The following is a 24,871-nucleotide window of genomic DNA, read 5'->3' on the forward strand; positions in this document are numbered from 1 at the left end:
TTTTCTCTTTAGGAATATGTCCTGTGAAGGGGAGAGCACTGTCAGGCTTTGTACTTATGTCTGCAGCAGAATATGCCTCTGAGTTCCATTGTTGGTCTGTCTCCACTCTATGAGATGATTTAGCTCTCCTTGACCAATATCTTTATGGTTTTTCTGATGTTGTGAAATATCTTCTAGTTAGTCATCCCACACCCTCAACTTTAGATGATACCATCAACTTGGCCATCTGAGTGGCAGATGGTAACACATTCATGATAGACCATGATCTGTTGTTTCCAAGTGTCCAGTTATGCTGGGAATACACCATGATATTTTTTTGGCAGATAGATGGCTCAATAGATAATTTCACACAGGTCTTATCTGAATTTAATCATTTTTCTGATCTACTTTCTCATAAAAGTAAATGTAAATCAATCAGAAGAACAATCAGAAGATCAATCGGAAAAGAGATTGGCCAGTAACTCTGCTAAAAACACCTAATTGTTTATTCCCAGCATTATTATGTCTCTCAGTGTTTCCTTTCCTGCTGAGGAGCCTATGCAAACCAGATCCACCAAGCTTTCAGCAACTGAGAAGGAGAAACATCATTCAGAGGGTCTTTGTCTTTTCCGTGGTGGTTCAGGGCACAAGGTACAGTCATGCCCAGAGAAAAAGCCAGAAAACTTCAGTGCCTAGGTGAGGTCAGGAAAACTTATGTAAGCGATCAGGTACAGTATTTACGCAAATATATAAATATTTGTTACTACCATTTAATATTTCCTGGGGTGGAGAGTGGAGCTGCAGGTGACTTTTTGGATGTGGAATTGCCTGGAAAATTAGGTATTCCTGCTCTAGCTTTTTCTGATAGTGTTTATTTCATGGCTATTGACAAATCCCCTTTACAGCTGAGCTACAGCTGAGTTACAGCTGAGTTAACGTCTTGTTACCAGTGGTGCTTGGATACCACTTTTCACTATCTGGAACTAATTTGGATCCAGATACCCCTCTATCCGATCTGGGTCGGATATCTGGATCAAAATTTTTTCAATCCGAATCTGGGTCGGATATCCGACCCCAGTATCCGTCCGGATTCGGATATTCGGATGGAAAACCGGAAATGGTCTTTAAAACACCACTTAACCATTTTAGAAGCTAAAAAACAATTCTCATTCTCTCTCTCTCTCTCTCGCTCTCGTTAGAATTTGTAGGATGTCAAAAGCCAGCTCACATACATCGGCCAGGACACCTGCTTGGAAGGCAGCTGTGCTCACCATTATATCACCAAAACCTGCCTAGCATGAAGCCTAGCATGAAGCCTAGCATGAAGCCCAGGATGAAGCCGGCCTAGCATGTACTATTGTGATATACCCAAGAGCAAAATGACTTCAGAAAGATCATGTGCCCCCATGGATGATGCTGGTGTAACACACACAGCAAAGGACAACAATTTGAAGTCTGGAGGATTCCAGGGTAAGGGTGGGAAGGATGAAAAGCTAGGTGACCATGCAACCATTCCTGCTAACCTAAAGCTTACTTGTGTCTTACAACACATTGGCGTAAGACTTTACCAAATCCAATGCTCCAATATGGGGAAGCTTCGTTGTTTGCTGTTTTTTTGTTTTGTTTTTTTTAAGTGTGGTGTCACAGTTCACTCATCTCTTCAACTAAAAGAAAGGCCCAGGAGTAGTCTTAGCTACCGTAATATCTATGTTACGGCAGGGCCCTTATTACACTTTCTCTTACTGGGCTTTGGAAACCATTTTGCCCATGCGATAAAGCGAGATGCAAAAATGATATCATGCCTAGCAGAGGATAAAATAGAAAAAAAACGAGAGCCCAATATGGTGTAGTATGTTAAAGACAATTGGTAAGTGGTTTAGTGAGAGAATTTATACTCACAAACATGGGTTACCATTCAGGCAACCACTCAATAGGCAGGTGAGGAGATTAGACCTGTCCTCACTCAGGATTAAGAAGTCGCTCTCTTTAGTAAAGAAACAAGAAAGGGGGTAGCACTCCCCTCCACCAGGAGTGGACACAGAGTATTTGTATGTAGAACAGAGGTACCAGCAGGATAAAAGTCAATAATTTTTTTTTAAAAATTGCTTGGAGGAAGTGGTGGGCTTGCCTCCCAAAAGCAGAGATCCTGTCTTCATATAAATCAATACATTTATTATACTCAGGAGACGCTACACCTGCTATTGCTGAAATTCTGTTTTGTCCCCACGTTTATTGCCTGAAAAAGCGGGCTGGGCCTGCGAAATGCGTTGCACTGTTTTTGGGGTACCGTATAATAAATGTATTGATTTATATGAAGACAGGATCTCGTGTCTGCTTTTGGGAGACAAGCCCACCACTTCCTCCAAGCAATTTAAAAAAAATGCATTGACTTTTGTCCTGCTGGTGCCTCTGTTCTACTAGCAGAGGATGGTGTTGATCCATCAACCTCTGGGTTATGGGCTCAGCACACTTCCACTGCACCACTCTGCACTAGAGAAAGATGAATTTACATGGCTATCTGGGGTTCTCTTCGGACAACTGTTGAACACAAAAGGCAAGGCTGTCCCAGGGTGGGCTTGAACCACCAACCTTTCAGTTAACAGCCAAATGTGCTAACCAATTGCACCATAGACACTGTGCACACAATTGCTGCTAAATGACTTTTTGGGGATGTATGTGTGTCTTTTGGAGGGAGGAAGTAAGTCTGCTCTAAGAAGTTTAACGCCACTTTTTCCTACAACAAAGCATTCCTTGTGTGGCACAAGAATGGCGCAGTGGAAGTGTGCTGGGCCCATAACCCAGAGGTTGATGGATCAAAACCATCCTCTGTTAGGCATGATAGCTCACCATTATACCACCATAGCCTGCCTGCATGATTTTTTTCTCGCGTTTCAATTTTACTAAAACTTACAAGCCAGGAAGTAAGAATGTAGCTGATGCTCTGTCCATTTGTTTTGATTCAGAGGTTGCGCAACCTGAGGCTCCAGTTTCTATAATTCCCAAACATTGTGTGGTCGCTGCTACGCAGAATTCCTTAAACTTACCTGAATTATTGTCCTCTTTTCAGGAAAATTGTCCACCTGGGAAACTGTCAGACGCTTATTATGTACCAATTCATCTATGTTTGCAGGTACTTCATCAATTTCATGATACCAAACGGGCAGGACATCCTGGCGAGACTAAAATTCTGGAACTATTGGCTCGTCATGTTTGGTGGCCAACTATGAGGAGAGATTGTAAACTCTTTGTTGGTGAATGCAATATCTTTGCCAGAAGTAAGGCCTCTAGGAGCACCCCTAGAGGGAATCTTATGCCTTTGCCTATACCCAAGGTCCCCTGGAAACATATTGCTATGGATTTTGTAGTAGATTTGCCTTCTTCTGGTAGTATGAGTGTCATTTGGGTAGTCGTGGACCCGATTCAGTAAGATGGCTCATTTCGATCCTCTACGTAGATTGCCTTCTGCAAAGGAGTTGGCAGAATTATTTATTGAGCATATTGTTCGACTACATGGTATTCCAGAGAACATTGTGTCCGACCGGGGAGTTCAGTTTGTCTCTCGATTCTGGTGATCATTTTGTTCTCAATCGGGAATTGCGTTATCCTTTTCATCAGGTTTCCATCCTTAGACCAACGGTCAGACGGAAAGGATGAATCAGTCCTTACAACAGTATCTCAGGTGTTTCGTGTCTGACCGTCAGGAGACTTGGCTTAAGTTTTTGCCATTCGCAGAATTTGCATTTAACAATCTTCCCAGTTCTTCCACCAAACTGTCACCATTCCAGGTAGTCACAGGCCGGAGTCCTAAGTTCACCTCCTTCTCCAGTTCTCATTCTTCCCACCCAGTTTTAGATGAATGGATCTCTCAGATGCAGACAGTTTGGGCTCAGGTCAGAATTTAGAAAAAGCAGTATCTCAGCAGAAACTTTATGCTGATTGTCATCGATCTCCAGAATATAAATTTTCAGCAGGAGATCTTGTCTGGGTTTCCACTCGCAACATTCCTCTTCACCAACCATCTGTTAAGTTAGGTCCCAAATACGTTGGTCCTTTTCCTGTGGCTTAAAAAATTAATGATGTAGTATATCGGGTGACTTTGCCTCAGTCCATGAGAGGACAGAGGTCATTTCATGTGTCTTTGTTGAAACCGGCAATCAATTGTAACAATTGGTGTCAGCAAAAGGCAGAATTCTGATTATTAGGTGATCTGCAGTATCACCAATAATGCAGATATATACCTGATTATAAGGTGGTCTGCAGAATCACCTATAATGCTGGCAGAGGCGTAGCTAGGGTTTTCAGCGCCCGGGGACAAAGACTATTAATGCCCCCCCCCCCGTGCCAAAAAGGGGCATGGCCACATAATAAATGTGGGTGTGGTTATGGGTGGAGCCAAATGTATATGAAGGTTAGCAGGCTCACGCTCACCCACCCTCCCTCAGTATGTACCTTCCAGCATGTTCCAAAACATATTCAGCAATCATGAGCCCCCCCCCCCCCCCCCATCAAGACAAATTCAGCAATCATGAGCCCCCCCCCATCAAGACAAATTCAGCAATCATGAGCAAACATGAGTCCCCCAACATGACCAACTCAGCAATCATGAGGCCTCCAACAAGACAAATTTAGCGATCTTGAGGCCCCCAACAAGAAAAATTCAGCAATCATGAGGCCCCCAACAAGACAAATTCAGCAATCATGAGGCCCCCAACAAGACAAATTCAGCAATCATGAGGCTCCCAACAAGACAAATTCAGCGATCTTGAGGCCCCCAACAAATCATGAGGCCCCCCAAAAATAGGTAACCCCAGGTCTATAGGTGTCCCCAGAATAGGTGGCCAGCAGTATAGATGTCCCCAGAATAGGTGGCCAGCAGTATAGATGTCCCCAGAACAGGTAGCCAGGGGTAGAGATGTCCACAGAACAGGTAGCCAGGGGTATATGTGCCCAGTATATGTAGGCAGGGGTGTGTGTGCCCAGTACATGTAGCCAGAGGTATATGTGCCCAGTATATGTAGCCAGGGGTATATGTGCCCAGTATATGTAGGCCAGGGGTATATGTGCCCAGTATATGTAGGCAGGGGTATATATGCCCAGTATATGTAGGCAGGGGTATATATGCCCAGTATATGTAGGAAGGGGTATATATGCCCAGTATATGTAGCCAGGGGTATATATGCCCAGTATATGTAGGCAGGGGTATATTTGCCCAGTATATGTAGCCAGGGGTATATATGCCCAGTATATGTAGCCAGGGGTATGTATGCCCAGTATATGTAGGCAGGGGTATATATGCCCAGTATATGTAGCCAGGGGTATATATGCCCAGTATATGTAGCCAGGGGTATATATGCCCAGTATATGTAGGCAGGGGTATATATGCCCAGTATATGTAGGCAGGAGTATATATGCCCAGTATATGTAGGCAGGGGTATATATGCCCAGTATATGTAGCCAGGGGTATATATGCCCAGTATATGTAGTCAGGGGGTATATATGCCCAGTATATGTAGGCAGGGGTATATATGCCCAGTATATGTAGGCAGGGGTATATATGCCCAGTATATGTAGCCATGGGTATATATGCCCAGTATATGTAGGCAGGGGTATATATGCCCAGTATATGTAGCCAGGGGTATATATGCCCAGTATATGTAGCCAGGGGTATATATGCCCCGTATATGTAGTCAGGGGGTATATGTCCCCAGTATATGTAGGCAGGGGTATATATGCCCAGTATATGTAGCCAGGGGTATATATGCCCAGTATATGTAGGTAGGGGTATATATGCCCAGTATATGTAGCCAGGGGTATATATGCCCAGTATATGTAGGCAGGGGTATATATGCCCAGTATATGTAGGCAGGGGTATATATGCCCAGTATATGTAGCCAGGGGTATATATGCCCAGTATATGTAATCAGGGGTATATGTCCCCAGTATATGTAGGCAGGGGTATATATGCCCAGTATATGTAGGCAGGGGTATATATGCCCAGTACAGGGAGTGCAGAATTATTAGGCAAGTTGTATTTTTGAGGAATAATTTTATTATTGAACAACAACCATGTTCTCAATTAACCCAAAAAAACTCATTAATATCAAAGCTGAATATTTTTGAAAGTAGTTTTTAGTTTGTTTTTAGTTTTAGCTATTTTAGGGGGATATCTGTGTGTGCAGGTGACTATTACTGTGCATAATTATTAGGCAACTTAACAAAAAACAAATATGTACCCATTTCAATTAATTATTTTTACCAGTGAAACCAATATAGCATCAAAACATTCACAAATATACATTTCTGACATTCAAAAACAAAACAAAAACAAATCAGTGACCAATATAGCCACCTTTATTTGCAAGGACACTCAAAAGCCTGCCATCCATGGATTCTGTCAGTGTTTTGATCTGTTCACCATCAACATTGCGTGCAGCAGCAACCACAGCCCCCCAGACACTGTTCAGAGAGGTGTACGGTTTTCCCTCCTTGTAAATCTCACATTTTATGATGGACCACAGGTTCTCAATGGGGTTCAGATCTGGTGAACAAGGAGGCCATGTCATTAGTTTTTCTTCTTTTATACCCTTTCTGGCCAGCCACGCTGTGGAGTACTTGGACGCGTGTGATGGAGCATTGTCCTGCATGAAAATCATGTTTTTCTTGAAGGATGCAGACTTATTCCTATACCACTGCTTGAAAAAGGTGTCTTCCAGAAACTGGCAGTAGGACTGGGAGTTGAGCTTGACTCCATCCTCAACTTGAAAAGGCCCCACAAGCTCATCTTTGATGATACCAGCTCAAACCAGTACTCCACCTCCACCTTGGTGGCGTCTGAGTCGGACTGGAGCTCTCTGCCCTTTATCAATTCAGCCACGGGCCCATACATCTGGCCCATCAAGACTCACTCTCATTTTATCAGTCCATAAAACCTTCAAAAAATCAGTCTTGAGATATTTCTTGGCCCAGTCTTGATGTTTCAGCTTGTGTGTCTTGTTCAGTGGTGGTCGTCTTTCAGCCTTTCTTACCTTGGCCATGTCTCTGAGTATTGCACACCTTGTGCTTTTGGGCACTCCAGTGATGTTGCAGCTCTGAAATATGGCCAAACTGGTGGCAAGTGGCATCTTGGCAGCTGCACTCTTGACTTTTCTCAGTTCATGGGCAGTTATTTTGCGCCTTGATTTTTCCACACGCTTCTTGCGACCTTGTTGACTATTTTGAATGAAATGCTTGATTGTTCGATGATCACGCTTCAGAAGCTTTGCAATTTTAAGAGTGCTGCATCCCTCTGCAAGATATCTCACTATTTTTGACTTTTCTGAGCCTGTCAAGTCCTTCTTTTGACCCATTTTGCCAAAGGAAAGGAAGTTGCCTAATAATTATGCACACCTGATATAGGGTGTTGATGTCATTAGACCACACCCCTTCTCATTACAGAGATGCACATCACCTAATATGCTTAATTGGTAGTAGGCTTTCGAGCCTATACAGCTTGGAGAAAGACAACATGCATAAAGAGGATGATGTGGTCAAAATACTCATTTGCCTAATAATTCTGCACTCCCTGTATATGTAGCCAGGGGTATATATGCCCAGTATATGTAGGCAGGGGTATATATGCCCAGTATATGTAGCCAGGGGTATATATGCCCAGTATATGTAGCCAGGGGTATATATGCCCCGTATATGTAGTCAGGGGTATATATGCCCAGTATATGTAGCCAGGGGTATATATGCCCAGTATATGTAGGCAGGGGTATATATGCCCAGTATATGTAGCCAGGGGTATATATGCCCAGTATATGTAGCCAGGGGTATATATGCCCGGTATATGTAGCCAGGGGTATATATGCCCAGTATATGTAGGCAGGGGTATATGTGCGTAGAGTAGGTAGCCGGGTGTCCTTCTCCCTGGCTCCCCAGCAGGAGAAAAGCAGCGCAGAGAAGAGGGAAAGCTGCTCTCCCTCGCTCGCTCTCCCCTCCATTAATGTCCGGGTGGCTGGCACTGGCAGCGGCGGGCGGAACTTACCTCCGTCTCGTCGCAGCGCCAGACCAGAGTAGCGGCTGTGGCACCCGAACTTCCGGTGCTGGAGCGAGACGGAGGTAAGTCCCGCCTGCTGCGCCAGAGACACCTGGACATGAATAGAGGGGAGAGCGAGGGAGGGAGAGCACCCTAAGGTGAGAGAAGGGGGGGAGATGGCCCCCTTCTCCACCGTCCGCATAGCTCTCCCCCTTCTCTGCGCTGCTCCCCTCCGCAGAAAAAAAAACCAAAACAACAAAGACAAACAAACAAACAACAAAGCAGCTCAACTGGGCGCCCTTAGGGACCCGGCGCCCGGGGGCACTTGACCTACCCCGACCCCCCCTAGCTCCGCGCCTGAATGCTGGTATATCAGAAGCTGCCGTGACAACAAATACAAAAGATGTAACAGGTGTAATGTGCTTGGTGCAACAGTAAAGCTGATAAGTAGCGGGACCTCACCAGAGGAGCTGGTGGGTACTATCTGTAATGTACTTCACCAGTGACAAGGGCTCACTGGTGAGTATAAGCAGAACCTCACCAGAGGAGCTGGTGGGAACTAACAGCAAAGAACCTCACCAGTGACAAGGGCTCACTGGTGAGTAGAGAGGTCAGACAGATCGGTTTGAGTAGAGAGGTTTAGACAGGTCTCGTCTATGCGTGCGCACGCGCGACAAAGCTACTCTGTGAGCCACTGACAATCCCCTCCTCAGTGTGCTAGACGCCGAAGGGACGGTAGACATGCCTGACAGGGAAACTGAAGCAGCTGCGGAGGCATCCTGACTGCCCGCAGCTGCTTCTCCAGGGATTGTTACATCAATGTTTCATCTTCTAATCCACCTCCTCAGATTGAGGTGGATGGGGAACCTGAGTATGAAATAGAGAGAATTCCGGATTCTCTGAAGTTTCTCAATTCCTTAGAATTGGAAAGGTTATGGCCCAGAGGAGAGAAGTTGGGTTCCTGCACGGCAAGTCCATGCAGATGAATTAATTCAGGAATTTCATTGTCAACATCCTGATAAGCCAGGTAGGGAGTGTCCAGAGTACACCCCTCGAGGGGGGGGGGGGAATGTAACAAACTTACCTGGTGTGGTCTCTGCAGGCTGCTCTGATCATGTTGAGCAGCTGGAGTGTCACGCTTGGAGGTGTAATCTCCACAGTCAGCATACAACACATAAGCTGACGTGAAGGAGGTACACACACCAGCACAAGGGATCAGGATATCCCCAGTTTAGTGGAGGAGAGGAATGACTCCAATAGGAGATTGTGGTGCACAGAGCCGGTGCAGATCCGAACAGCCACAAACACTTTCGTAATAACGTCTCAGCGCAAAGTAGCGCTGAGCGCATAAACCAGGACTGAGGAGAACAGGACAGGTAGACAGAATGAACGCTTGCTAGCTAGCGATTACTTAGCGACAGCAAGCGTCCCAAACCACACAGACTGGAATGAGGCAGCCAATGCGTTGCGGCGATGGCGTGCCTCACAAAGACAGGACAGGAGAGACAGGAAATAGCAGGATCGAGATAGATGAACGTAACACAGATAAATATACAATAAGTATGTTTTCCTAGCGTATTACAATTACAGCTATCAATGAAACTATTTGTAAGGTCTGACTAACATATGTATATATCGGCAATGAACCGATATATGACATAAGCAGGAACGCTGACTAGGACTGGAGTAATACAGGGAACAGGACTCAGAAGGATTCGCTATCTCTTCGCAGAGATGAACGCAATCCACAAACAGGACCAGGAACAGGATAACTAGCTCAGCACGGGTGTTCACGATACGCGCAAACTACCAAAACGTGCTGGAAAACTGACTAACTGAACACAGGAAATAAACAGTTCGTGTACGTATATATCAGCAACACTGACATATCAACGTAACACGGATACAAGGAAAATAACAAAATGCGCAAGTATGCGTATATATTGGCGATGAACCAATATATGACACAAGACAAGCAAGTAACAACTTCTAGAACAAGAGCAGAACTAGGAGGACTCGCTGACCCCTTCGCAGGAGTCAGCGCAGTCCACACGGACCAGGAACGAGGTGGGGCACGAGCAGAGTAACAGATAGAGTCTGAGACTATGATAGCCCATGAGACATTGCAGGAAGCAGTTCTTTATACTGAGGTCATCCAATGGGAGCAGACCTGCAGATTCCCACACAAGTGAATGGTAATTAATCACAGGCTGATAGCAGGAAAAGGCAGACAATGATATGCAGCCTGCAGGAAAGGGACTGCCCCTCCACTGCAGCAGACAATGTTTGTTTACACAAGAGCATGTTAAACTGTCATTAATTTCAGAGTGACTGCAGATGGAATCAGCAACTAGTTTAAGTGCAAACCAAACTATGCAAGAAAATGCATGTAATGACATCAGAACTGCTTGGGTTACAATACCACTGCAGCCAGCAGTAAACGCTGCAGACATGATCATAACATAACCCCCCCCCCCTTAAAAGCGGATACCAGACGCTTTTCAAAACTGAAACAATCTGACTGATAATTCATGATGACCGGGACAGCCCGGCAAGACCAAATTCCAGAATCAGGCCCCACAAGACTGGACCCATCAGAACCAGAACCCACAGAACCATGCCCGTCAGCACTACAAGCCCCAGTGTGACACCCATCAGAACCACGACTTCCAGAAAAAAAAAACCAGAAACTCTCTGAGCGATACCCACCGCCTTTCCGGGACTGTCCAAAAACGCCAAAGCCTTTGCGATGCCCACCGGAACTGTCCCTACCAACACAAAACCCACAGTTGAACCAGTCCAAGGCACCAGGACAAGTTTCCTCAGAGATCTCCCAGAACACCTGGAAGCTCCAAAGAGATCCCCACAGGTCAGAACGCCCCTTAGGCTCACATGGAGAACCATCAAGAACCCCCATTGAACCCAGGGCAACTCTAGAGTCAGGGTCACAAGGACAAACATCAAGATCAGGGTTTTTAGGGACCAGAACCATCTCCGGGCATGCAGGCCAACCGGCAACATCAGAACATGTCTCCACTAGGGAAGCGTGTGAGCACGCCAACACAGACACACTTGGGCACTCTGGCATACGAAGCACATCTGGGCACACCGGCACAAGAGAGACTTTTGGGCATGTCAAGGAACTGCGAACCTCAAAGTCAGTCAAGGCAGGACCGAAACCAGGACTGGGCAAAAAAAAATCATCATGACTAGACTTCACAGTTACTGGATTCTCACTAAAAAATGCAGGATCAGACATAGATGTCTCTGATTCCAGCAAGGTTATTAACAAATCATGTTCAGGGGCATTTACAAGACAGGACAAATCTTCTGATGTATGCACCGAACTAGACAGGGTTCCCATAACTTCTTCTGGACTAGACAGAGACTCATCAAATACACTGGATTGGAGCTCATGAAGGGCTGCAAAACAAGTCAGTAGTGCAGCAATCCCCACTGAACTAGGCAAAACTGAGTAACTCACTGGACAGAAAGGGGACACTGGAACTTCTGCCACACCGGCCAGAGAACCAGAATTTTCCAGGATACAGGGCTGGGTTTCAGAAACACTCATTAACCCGGACTGAAATTCTGAGATTTCTATTATTTTTTCCAGCGAGTCAGAATTATCCATGTTACAGGGCAAGACCTTTAAAACATTCAGAGGACAGGGCTGGAGTTCCTCGGCTGTTACAACACTGGAGAGGGACTCAACAACATTGGTTAAATCAGACTGTGTACAGGGCAAGGTATCTAACACACTTGCTGACGAGGACAATATTTCAATGGCTTCTGCTTCCTTAGACAAAGATTCATCAAGTTTATTTAGAGTGGACTTTAATTCTAAGACAGCTGCTAAACAAGTGAATATTGCTGCAACACCCACTGAGGTAAGCAGTGCCTCAGAGTCTTTTGCTAGAGGGTTTGAAGTATCCAAAGTACTGGGTGAAGCATAAGACTCTGTGACCACAGCTTCACTGGACAGGATCACTGAACAGTCCATATTGCAGGGCAAAACCATGGAAGCACCTGCTGGACAGCATAATGATTCTGTGACCTGAGTTTCATTGGAGAGATCTACTGCACAATTCATGGTACAGGGCAAGTTCACTGGAACATTTTCTGAACACGGTAATAATTCTGCGATTTCGGATTCACATAGCATACGCTCTGAGTTATTCATGAAACTAGAGTGAGGTGTAGAAACAGGAAGATCAAAACACGATGTTTGCGCATCTGAATCACCATTCAATTGTGAAATTGGAAAATTCAGATGCTGGGGTTCTGAGGTTTCTGGACAGGATTGCTGGGACTCAGAAACTGATGTAGTGCATCTATTGGCATCTGCTGGATCAGACAGGAGTTGAACTTTATTAACACAGGTAATTTCTGCAGAAATGTTTGCAGAGACAGGCAAGATTTTTCTGGTGTCTGTTTCACTGAACAAAGACTCATGAGTACTGGCTAGGCTGGACTCAGAAGTCAGCAGGACCTCTGGATTCTCTGCTGAGAAATTTGTGCAGGGCAAAGTTAAGAAAGTATCAGTGGCTTTTGTTTTACTGGGAAGTAACACTGAGTTATCCATGGTACAGGGTGGAGTTACAGGAACATTCACAAGACATGGCAGGGACTCAGTAACTGGAGAAGTGGGACAGTCTCCAATTGACAGTGTGTCTTCCCTGGTATCAACTGATTGAATCGCATAAAAATCGTCCAAAATCATTTTCCACACATCGATCAATGGAGCCACAAGGTCATACCCACACACACCAGTTTTTATTAGGTTATAGGCAGACTTAATGCATGCATTCAATACTAATTCACTTTTTGCACTGTAAAATTGACAAAATGAACTTGAATCATTCTTCCATTCATCGACCAGAGCTTCCATCTCTCCTTTCTCAAATGGAGGATTCCAAGCATACTTAACAGGCAGATCACAGTTTGCAAATGTGGTTTTGGCAGAAACATACATTGGATTATTTAACAGGCGATTGGCAGATTTCTTATTCCTAAGGATTTCCAATACCTGTAGCAAGTGTTGGACTGTAGTGTATGCAAATTTTTCTTGCTGCACGAATAGATTGATTTGTTCAATACTCTGTAATATATCCTCATAATCATGCTCAGATAATTCTTTTAAACAAAAATCTTTATTTTCCCTAGCCAGTGATGAAAGTTCATTAGTAGTTTCATAAGTCCATTTAACTCCCCTGAAAGACAATTGCATTTCATTATCTGTTAATGGCAGAATCTCATTGCAGGTCTGATGCGCAGTCGCTAAACATAACGATTCTGCAGATTGGACACGTTTCTTAGAACGTTTGCGTTTTGCCTTTGACCTTGCGGTTTTTGGTGATTTATTCAAAGCTGCAGGAAAATTATCAGTAACACTTTCTGCTTGCTGCTCATTCTTGCAAGCAATTGAAGGAGCAGCTGATTGGCCTGCTGCCAGGAGTTCATTAAGAGGAAAAGGCAATGGATCTATGCGCAACCAATTGTGAATTACAAAAGCTATAAATTGCAAAGGACTTTGTCTAAACTGAGTGTGATCTAAGACATCGATTGCCCAATCAAAAAGTTTGCCCTTAAAAAGAGCACAAACGATCCAATCAGACCAGGTAGAAATTGCAGAAGCCCGAAAGTCGGGATTGGCCAGAACTTTAACCAATTCTGATATAAATTTGTCTGTAACTTCAGGACCAAGCTTTTCAAATTTTTTAAAGGAGCAGGACCCCTGACAAACAGTGTCATAATTTCTGAAAATTCCCCCCACAATAGGGATTGGTAATGGGGCTATCATAATGTCACGCTTGGAGGTGTAATCTCCACAGTCAGCATACAACACATAAGCTGACGTGAAGGAGGTACACACACCAGCACAAGGGATCAGGATATCCCCAGTTTAGTGGAGGAGAGGAATGACTCCAATAGGAGATTGTGGTGCACAGAGCCGGTGCAGATCCGAACAGCCACAAACACTTTCGTAATAACGTCTCAGCGCAAAGTAGCGCTGAGCGCATAAACCAGGACTGAGGAGAACAGGACAGTTAGACAGAATGAACGCTTGCTAGCTAGCGATTACTTAGCGACAGCAAGCGTCCAAAACCACACAGACTGGAATGAGGCAGCCAATGCGTTGCGGCGATGGCGTGCCTCACAAAGACAGGACAGGAGAGACAGGAAATAGCAGGATCGAGATAGATGAACGTAACACAGATAAATATACAATAAGTATGTTTTCCTAGCGTATTACAATTACAGCTATCAATGAAACTATTTGTAAGGTCTGACTAACATATGTATATATCGGCAATGAACCGATATATGACATAAGCAGGAACGCTGACTAGGACTGGAGTAATACAGGGAACAGGACTCAGAAGGATTCGCTATCTCTTCGCAGAGATGAACGCAATCCACAAACAGGACCAGGAACAGGATAACTAGCTCAGCACGGGTGTTCACGATACGCGCAAACTACCAAAACGTGCTGGAAAACTGACTAACTGAACACAGGAAATAAACAGTATGCGTATATATTGGCGATGAACCAATATATGACACAAGACAAGCAAGTAACAACTTCTAGAACAAGAGCAGAACTAGGAGGACTCGCTGACCCCTTCGCAGGAGTCAGCGCAGTCCACACGGACCAGGAACGAGGTGGGGCACGAGCAGAGTAACAGATAGAGTCTGAGACTATGATAGCCCATGAGACATTGCAGGAAGCAGTTCTTTATACTGAGGTCATCCAATGGGAGCAGACCTGCAGATTCCCACACAAGTGAATGGTAATTAATCACAGGCTGATAGCAGGAAAAGGCAGACAATGATATGCAGCCTGCAGGAAAGGGACTGCCCCTCCACTGCAGCAGACAATGTTTGTTTACACAAGAGCATGTTAAACTGTCATTAATTTCAGAGTGACTGCAGATGGAATCAGCAACTAGTTTAAGTGCAAACCAAACTATGCAAGAAAATGCATGTAATGACATCAGAACTGCTTGGGTTACAATACCACTGCAGCCAGCAGTAAACGCTGCAGACATGATCATAACATGGAGAGAGCTTCCGCTTCCTCTTTGGTCAGTTGCATCCCCGGCTCCCCTGTATTGTAAGTGGACGGCATTGCAGGAAGTGACGTCAGCTGGAATGCGGAAGAGGTGAGTGATCCCCACCCGTTACCTCTTAATAGTAGCCGATGCTACTTAACTTTTTAAAGCTGGAGGGGAGCGGAGGTCGGGGTGACCCAGGTGAGGGATGGGGGGATCCGACCCCCCTCCCCACCACTTTGCCCAATACCCCCGTCCTGCCCGCTACCCCTCCAGCTGGGCGGCCGCCCCCCCCCCCTCCACCACTGTTCGGCCGAGCACCATGAGGTGCTCGGATGGGTTAGAGCAGAACCCGAACACCCCGATATTCGGGGAATGATGAACAGTGGTGAACACTGTTCGATCACCACTAGTTGGGATCGCCGGCTCCCCTGTAGACGTGAGCCAGCACCACGCATCCTCCAAAGACCCCGGGCGAATGCGTACAACCCGTGACAGTCTTTATAGGCTGAGAAGACAGGTGTGAGGCCGGTCAACCGACTAGGAGCAGGATTCTGATTGGCTGGCAGTTTGGGGGTGTGCTGCACTTTCCATCTGTATTTGTAACGATCGGTGTAGCACAGAGAGGATCTGATTACCGGTGATCTGCAGTATCACTGGGAATACAGATATATACCAGATTATAGATGATCTGCAGTATCACCGATAATCCGATATACAAGCTAACCTCTGGACACCTGAGCAGAGTGTTTGGTGCAAACAGTAGTAATGAGAGGACTGGGCCTCAGAGCAGTAAGGAGTACTGCCCAATTCCTTCTGGACTCTCCCGGAGGGAGGAGTCAGGCTGAGAGAAGGAACGACAGAACGAGAGTGACACTCAAGAGGGAGTGTCACTATCAGGACTGGGAACCGCCTCCAACAGTAAGGTCGGTTCTCGAGGTCGGACAAGCCAGGTCGTAAACACACAGACAGATAAAGTACAGATTCAGAAGGCAGAGGCGAAGTCTGAAGTACAGGCAGGGTTCGGCAACAGGGTATCAGAAATATCGCGGTACAGTCTAAGGACGAGCCGGGGTTCGGCAACAGAGTATCAGAAAGACAAAGTACAGGATCAGAGTTCAGGAGAATGGTCAGGCAGGCAGAAGGTCATAACAGATAATCACAATCAAACTAGTACTTTAAACTATCAACAAATCTAGCTAAGTGTAGGATTACAGCTCCAGCTGGTCCCGGCACACTTTCGGATCTGACTTAGGTCTGCGTGCTACCACGTAGTGATCGCATCGCCAGACAACCAGCAACTGAACAGCCAGCAGTATATATACCAGAACACTCTCCAGGCCCCTCCCTAATTGCTGGACCAATGAGAGTTGTAGAAAATGTCAGCTGACCAGCCTGGTCAGCTGACTCACTTCTGGCTGTTATATAAGCTCTGCCTCTGCGCGCGCGCGCGTGTCACTCTGAATCTTGGTGGACTATCAGTCCCAGCCACACCAGTACTGTCTTGTAATGTATCCCTCGGACCGAGCGTGGGAGCCGCCGCACCGCTCACTACACCAGCGGCGGCTTCCCCACGCTCAGCCCCCTTGTCAGGGACACTGCCATGCGGCAAGTCCGCCACCTCCAATGCGGATTCCGCCGTTCTCAATGCGGATTCCGCCATTCCCAATGCGGATTCCGCCGCTCTGCCTATGCGGCATGCAGCGGTTTTTCCGCGTTGTGATGCCATGCTGGACGCGGAAACAGCCGCCTCACCCTGAGAAGTGGCGGCTTTTCCGCGTTTCTTCACAGTATTTAAGTCTTGCTCTCTCAGTTCCACACTGTCCATTATAGCAATCAGGTCACTGAGCGCTGGACTTTGCTCTGCTTCTGAGTCTAGTTAGAGTTCTGCTGAGATAGATATATATGCAGTGTTTACGATATCTATCTATCCTTAGTTAGTATTGTATATTGTATTACTGTAATTGTTTTTCTGTGTATGACCCGGCAAGCCCTCCACATTAAAGTCTCATAGGCTAGCCTAACGACCTTGTCTCTGCCTCATCCTTAACTGTACCTCAGCCATCGGACCTATGTGTATGACTTCGGCCGGTTTAACGTTCTTGCACCTGTCTTAGCCCACTGTACTTTAGCCATCGGATTACCAGTTTATGATTCTAGCCTGTTATTGACCTTGCTCCGTCTAAAGTCCCTTTGTACCGCATATCTCTGACTTCGTGTATGACCTCAGCTGACGATCTGACTTTGATTTAACGTATTTTCAGTGTACACTTACAGCCAGCGTTACATGGAGAATGTAATTTTGCTGACTATAAAAAAAAATAAAAAAAAAAGTGGGAATTCTACTCAAGATTAAGAAGCTCTGCTCTTGGGAAATGAACTGAAGCAGGTAAAAGCAGTCAGGCGTTGGCCCATATCAGGAAGGATTGACAATTTCAATCAGTCTATTTGAGATTGACTTTAACCACTTTACCCCCGCCCGTACGGATTTCTCCGTCCCTTTTTCCATCCTTTAACCCCCAGGGACGGAGAAATCCGTACTTTGCGCACTCCCGCCGCTGCCCGCGCTACCGCTCGTAAACACGCCGCCCGCCGCTAGTAAACACGCCGCCACCCGCTCGCCCAGAGATCAACGAATGGGAAAATCCATTCCCGTTCGTTGATCTAAGCCCCGCAATGATCCGCTGCCGCTCGGCTGAGCAGCGTGATCATTGTGAGCAATAACAAAGTCCCAGCCTCTTTCTACTTCCTGCAAGCGTCCGGAAGGACGCTTGCAGGTCGCATGAAACAAATTGGTAATGTTGCCATCTTGTGGCCAAATAGTAAAACTACACCCTAACCATTTTTTACACACAAATAAACTTGTTTTACACAAAAAATTTACTCCTTACCTCCCACACTCCCCAATTATTTTTTTTTTTGTAATTAAAAAATAAATAAAAATTTTACAATTTAAAAAAAATACATAAATAGTTACCTTAGGGACTGAACTTTTTACATATTTATGTCAAGAGGGTACAACACTGTTACTTTATAAACTATGGGCTTGTAATTAGGGATGGACGCAAAACTGAAAAAAATGCACCTTTATTTCCAATTAAAATATTGGCGGCAAACATTGTGATAGGGACATAATTTAAACGGTTTTATAACCGGGATAAATAGGCATATACATTTAATGGGTTTTAATTACAGTAGCATGCATTATTTAAAAACTATAAAGGCCGAAACCTGAAAAATAATAAATTTTTTCCCACATTTTTTCCTATTTTCCCATTAAAACACATTTAGAATAAAATTATTCTTGGCATAATGTCCCACCTAAAGAAAGCCTAATTGGTGGCGAAAAAAACAAAATATAATTCATTTCATTGCGATAAGTAATGATAAAATTATAGACGAATGAATGGAAGGAGCGCTGAAAGGTGAAAATTGCTCTGGTGGTCAGGGGGTAAAACCCATCAGTTGGGAAGTGGTTAAAGTAAACCTGTGAAGTTTAAAAAGAAGAAAAATTGGATGCTTACATTTGGAGTTGGAAGCCTCTGGATTGCCCAGAGGCTTTCCCTGTCCACCTCTGCCAGTCCATTCCAAAGCTGAGACCCCCGAAGCTCACAAGTGGGGCCACACTACACCTGCACAGTAGCAGGGACCCACTTAGGATTTGCCGGGAAAAAGCCGAGCCCTGATCACGTTGCATGGTAGCAGGGACCTGCTTGGGCTTCAGTGGAAAAAGCCGAGCCCAATCAGGTCCATGCTACTGAACATGTGCGAATTGTGTACAAGTGCTTGACGACGGTCTTTTGTGGGATGGAATGCTGGAACAGCCCAGAGGAGGAGGACAGGGGACGTAGCCTATCGAGGTAAGTACCCTTTAAGGCAATTTTTTTTCCTTACAGGTACAATTTAATAGTTCAGATAAACTGATAACATAATGCAGAGAGCACAGCAGGTAGGCTTACCATTCTACAACTCTAGCAACTCTAGGATATAGGATATGCTTTTTTTAATGTTCGTATGTGTATTGTTTGTTTTTGGACCTTTGTTTAGTCAATTTAGAAATGATAAAATGTTGATTTAATAATTATTACATCTATTATAATCCTTTGGACAGACACAAAGCTAATTTAAGTAATTATCACAGTTAAGAATTACTTTTTTTTTTCACTAAGAAGGAAGCAAAGGAAGCTCCAGCAGTAGTGTACATAACCTTGAGTTTATGAATGCTGGTGTTATAAAAAGTTTTTGTCACTCCTTTTAAACTTAATTACTTTAGTATGCTGTTGAAGGAGGATTCTGAGATGGATAAAGTAAGTTAAGTGTCTCTTCCTTCAGTTGGAGACTCGAATATCAGAAGAGTCACCTGATTTAAGTATTCGGGTAAGTAGGCACTTTGTAAAAAATGTGTTTATACTACAATTATTATTATTGTGTATTTAAGAGACCCTAGAAAGAATGAACCACACGTGTGCAGTATGCTTACGGCGGCGGGCGCGTGAGTGAGATGGGCGTGCGAAGTAGTGACGTCTTCAGCCAAAGTCATCGCTCTAACGGAGCCCCTGGGAGAAGAGCGGAGGAAGCCTGGAGGACACTGAGGGACATCGCAGACTACAAGGGCTGGAGGAAGCCCCAGGTAACTTCCTTATGGCTTTTTTTATCCTGCCTGGGGTCCCTTTAAATAGCACTGACATCTTTCAAAGGTACTTTATATAGTGTAAATATTCATGTCACTAGGTGTCTTCATAGGAGCTCATAATATAATCCCTACCATAGTCAGACATTGTATCATGTTTCTGATCTAGCCCACATTGTATTATCTTTATTGTTTTTATTCATAGATCGCCAACATATTCCGTAGTGCTGTACTACATGCAAAACATACAACAATGGGGAGAATAGATACATGAGCAGTTCAACATACTTTACAATCAAGACAAATACTGATACATACAGTTGATGTGTAGTTTGAATAACATCATCAATACTGATAGATCGTCATTTGATAAATTGCACAGAAACAGGAGACAAAAGGGGGATGTTCCTGCCCTTGTGAATTTACAATCTATAGAGTGAGGTTGAGACACTGGGGAAGTAGACAAAGGAATTAGCAGACGAGGCAGTGAGCTTTAAATTCTAGATATAGCAAATGATAAGCTTGTCTGAAAAGGTTTGATCCAGAGTCCTATCCACTATGCCACTACGTTGCCATTAACAAGTGTGCATGCAATATGTAATGAAACAATAACATACAATGTTACACATATTGGCCTCAATTCACTAAGCTTATCTCCTGTCTTTAATAACGTTTCTATAGTTATCACCATGGTGATAAGGCATGTAGTATTTAGGAAACATTTTACCTCAGTAAAACCTAGTTAACTCTTCTGTCTTTAAGTTAACTCTTCAATCCTTAAAATAACTCCAGAATTCTAGACAGGCTGTTAATTAACTGCGTGTGAAAATAACTACAGAGGAGGCAACTTAACTACAGAGGAGGTAACTTAACTACAGAGGAGGTAACTTAACTACAGAGGAGGTAACTTAAGGAATGAAGAGATAAGATAACTCTCTCACTGTGTGGAGGTAAGTTTTCTCTTGCCTTATTATCTCCAGCATGATCTTGGTGAATTGAGGCCATTGATGAGTGAAACTTCCCAAACCAGTAACAATGTTTTTGAATTTTAATTAAAGTCTATGGGGCCAGATTTTGTAGTCAATTGCAAATCCCCCGTACATGACATTGGCCTCAATTCACTAAGATCATGCTGGAGATAATAAGGCAAGAGGAAACTTACCTCCACACAGTGAGAGAGTTATTTTATCTCTTCATTCCTTAAGTTACCTCTTCTGTAGTTAATTTACCTCCTCTGTAGTTATTTTCACACGCAGTTAATAAACAGCCTTTCTTTAACTCTGGAGTTATTTTAAGGATTGAAGAGTTAGGCCCGGTTCACATTAGCGGTTGTTTGCCAAACGGACCGGATGACCTGACCGGATCCGGACCGGATCCGGATCGGAACCGTACGGTTCTGATCCGGATCCGATCCGGATTCGGTCAGGTTGGGTTGCATCAGGTGTCCATCAGGATGCGATCCGGATCCGTTTGGCAAAATAACGTTAAAAAAAAAAAATGTTGGGGTCTGGGAGGTCAGCAGAAGGGGGACCTGTGGAATCAGGCCCTCTGCTGTTTAGCACTCACCTCCACCTCCGACATGCTGTCAACATCTCCGGATCCGGATCCAGCTGTGCTGCTCCACTCCAAAATGCTTGCCCATGTGTCCCCATCCAATATCGCCGCAACAATCCCCATAGGAAGTGGGGTAGAACATCCGGATTTCTCAGCCAGTGTGTTGTGCGCTCTCCGGTTCCCATTGGTTTGTATTGGCCGAATGGTGCAGTCCGGCTCCGCCCCGGATACGGCTGCCGGAGGAGCCGGATGAAAAAATAGCGCATGTTGGAATGGAGGCCGGAGTCCGGATCCGGCCCGGATCCGGTCCGGCTCCGGTTCGGCAGAACGGACGCATGTGAACGGACGCATAGGCTTTCATTGCTATGCCGTGCGTCCGTTCCGTCCGTTCTGCAAGCGGTGCGGCTCCGGCACGGCGATTCCGGAGGGCCACCGCAAGTGTGAACCGGGCCTTAACTTAAAGACAGAAGAGTTAACTTTAGGTTTGCCTGATGTAAAATGTTTCCTGAATACTACATGCCTCATCACCGTGGTGATAACTCTAGAAATGTTATTAAAGACAGAAGATAAGCTTAGTGAATTGAGGCCATTGACACCAAATTTGGTATGTAAATCAGAACTAGCCCAGGAAACCTGTAAAAATGTTTTCGAAAAGACTCTCAAAAAGACATTTTTGGAAGAAATAGATTTTAAACTTAAGATGCACACATGGAAAAGGGAAAGCTTATTTCATACAAATAGCACCACTTGATTGTTTAGTCATAGAGACATAACAATACCTTATTACAAAAATGGTCAGGTATGATATATCTTCACATTTAAACATAATTAAAATGCCCATAAAAGACTGTCACTGCTACAAACTTTAATATATATATATATATATATATATATATATATATATATATATATATATATATATATATATATATATATATATATATATATATATATATATACAGTATATAGTGAAATAGGTGACCATAGAAGAAGAGCAGCTTGCACAAAGGTGCAAGTGTGCTTGCATGAGCCAGGATGTGAGTATTGGTTCAAGCAGGCAGGTATTAAGTTTGGGAATTTCACATGACAGGTATAAGTGCCCCCAATATGGGTAGCCAGGTAAATGTGCTCCCAGTGTAGGTTAGCCAGATATAGGTGCCCCAGTACAGGTTAGTCAGGTATAGGTGTCCTACTATAGGATAGACAGGTATAGGTGCCCTCAGTATAGGTAGCCCAGTATAGGTGCCCTCAATATAGGATGGCTAGGTATAGGTGCCCCAGTACAGGTTAGCCAGGTATATATACACCAGTATAAGTTAGGTGTGTGTCCGCTGCTTCCCCGTCCATTACTGTGCCCCTCTCCCTCACTGCACCCAGGGCGGACACCCGCCTCGCCTGCCCCTAGAAACAGGGCTGCTTTTTGGGGTTGTAGAAACAGAGGCGCAGCAGCTGAACACTGCAGAATCATCAGGATCTTGTGTAGGAAACAAAAAACTATTTAATGACACCTACTGAAAGCCCTTCAAAGTGCAGTACTGACTTCCTACAGTACAATATCTTAACCTTATTGATAATATAATGAAAACAGACTTGTGCAATTAAAGAGGACACAAAAAATCCAAAAGCCCCTCACATTCACCCTTCTAGCACTGCAACCCTTTGAAGATATTCTACAAGCCTTGTGGTTACAGCTGCGCTCCCATCCATATACAAACACAGCTCCACTGCACAAGTACAAACTAAGCCTTGCATCTGTGCAGTAGTGTGGAGACACTCATGCATGACTGTTTACTCTATGCATGAGCTGCTCTGTGCTACTGAACATTCATAGCTGCACTTGCACCTGCACTATGTGGCCACACTCGTACTTGGATGGAAGCATGGCTGCAACACGGAATAGAGGGGTCATGGGCATTTAGAAATGCCTCTGGGGCATTCAGAGGCGTCCCTCTACTGAGGTAAGTGTCTAACTTTTTGATATTCACAGGTTTGCTTTAAGTTAAAATAAAGGGGAAGAGTTGTTTGTTGGCATTAGGTATGGGGTTCTAAATCTACATTGTCAAGCAAGATGAAAAAAAAAATCTAAATTGCAAAAAAAAAAAAAAAAAATGAAAATGAATATATGTTTTAAAAAATGTGTAGGACAAGGTAAAGCATATGTCTGTAGTAATTTATGTGAATGCACTATCAGTACAGTCTGTAAAAAGCATGAAGAAAAATATGCTAAGATTGATTCAGTTCAAACTCTTAGGCCCGGTTCACACTTGCGGTTGTTTGCCAAACGGACCGGATGACCTGACCGGATCCGGACCGGATCTGGATCGGAACCGTACAGTTCTGATCCGGATCCGATCCGGATCCGGTCAGGTTGCATCAGGTGTTCATCAGGATGCGATCCGGATCCGTTTTGCAAAAGTTCGTAAAAAACAAAAAAAATGTTGGGGTCTGGGAGGTCAGCAGAAGGGGGACCTGTGGAATCAGGCCCTCTGCTGTTTAGCACTCACCTCCACCTGCGACATGCTGCCAACATCTCCGGATCCGGATCCAGCTGTGCTGCTCCACTCCAAAATGCTTGCCCATGTGTCCCCATCCAATATCGCCGCAACAATCCGCATAGGAAGTGGGGTAGAACATCCGGATTTCTCAGCCAGTGTGTTGTGCGCTCTCCGGTTCCCATTGGTTTGTATTGGCCGGATGGTGCAGTCCGGCTCCGCCCCGGATACGGCTGCCGGAGGAGCCGGATCAAAAAATAGCGCATGTTGGAATGGAGGCCGGAGTCCGGATCCGGTCCGGATCCGGTCCGGCTCCGGTCCGGATCCGGTCCGGCTCCGGTCCGGCAGAACGGACGCATGTGAACGGACGCATAGGCTTTCATTGCTATGCCGTGCGTCCATTCCGTCCGTTCTGCAAGCGGTGCGGCTCCGGCACGGCGATTCCGGACGGCCACCGCTAATGTGAACCGGGCCTTAACCCTAACCTACAAAGCTCTCCACCATCTCTCTCCCCGGTACATCTCCTCACTAGTTTCCAGATACCAACCCAACCGCAATTCGGATCTGCACACGAGCTTCTTCTATCCTCTTCTACAATTACCTCCTCACATTCACGTGTACAAGACTTCTCACGTGCCTCACCGCTTCTCTGGAATGCCCTTCCACAGCACATCCACCACTCTCCCACTTTTGAAACCTTTAAACGCTCCCTCAAAACCCACCTTTTCCAACAAGCATATTCTCTAGCTTAGGCCATGCACCCACTAAATAACCTAATTACGCACTGCCTGTTCATATACTCTATACTTCCCCCACCTCTTGTTTCCACCCCATTCCTTTAGATTGTAAGCTCACAAGGGCAGGGCTCTCACCCTTTTGTGTCATGGAATGTTATTCATTTAATTGCTTGCACTCTGTTAGACATTTATACATTTCAGTCATCATGTTAAATCAAATTGTAATCAGCAGTGCTGTATTGTGTATCAGTGTTCATATTTGATGTATATCATTGTCTGTATCATTATGTATCCCTTGTTTGTTTTCTTACATTGTACAGCGCCACGGAATATGTTGGCGCTTTATAAATAAATAATAATAATAATAATTGGATAGTGTCAAATAATGTTGTAATAGTGGTTGCAAT

At 44.9% G+C, this 24,871-nt stretch overlaps 1 protein-coding gene across 1 annotated transcript in view; it reads left to right on the forward strand.

Moving 5' to 3' along the window:
- The first annotated feature begins 1,358 nt into the window (after positions 1 to 1,358).
- Positions 1,359 to 24,871, forward strand: part of LOC137525996 (interferon-induced very large GTPase 1-like) — a 68,763-nt gene continuing 45,250 nt past the window's right edge. Inside the window, exons 1-4 of the mRNA XM_068247206.1 lie at positions 1,359 to 1,449; positions 3,047 to 3,109; positions 3,712 to 3,869; positions 8,845 to 8,964. Coding sequence (XP_068103307.1) covers positions 1,359 to 1,449; positions 3,047 to 3,109; positions 3,712 to 3,869; positions 8,845 to 8,964 — 432 coding nt within the window. The remainder of the gene's footprint in view (positions 1,450 to 3,046; positions 3,110 to 3,711; positions 3,870 to 8,844; positions 8,965 to 24,871) is intronic.

Source organism: Hyperolius riggenbachi, chromosome 7 (assembly GCF_040937935.1).
Source record: "Hyperolius riggenbachi isolate aHypRig1 chromosome 7, aHypRig1.pri, whole genome shotgun sequence".
Lineage (NCBI taxonomy): Eukaryota > Metazoa > Chordata > Amphibia > Anura > Hyperoliidae > Hyperolius > Hyperolius riggenbachi.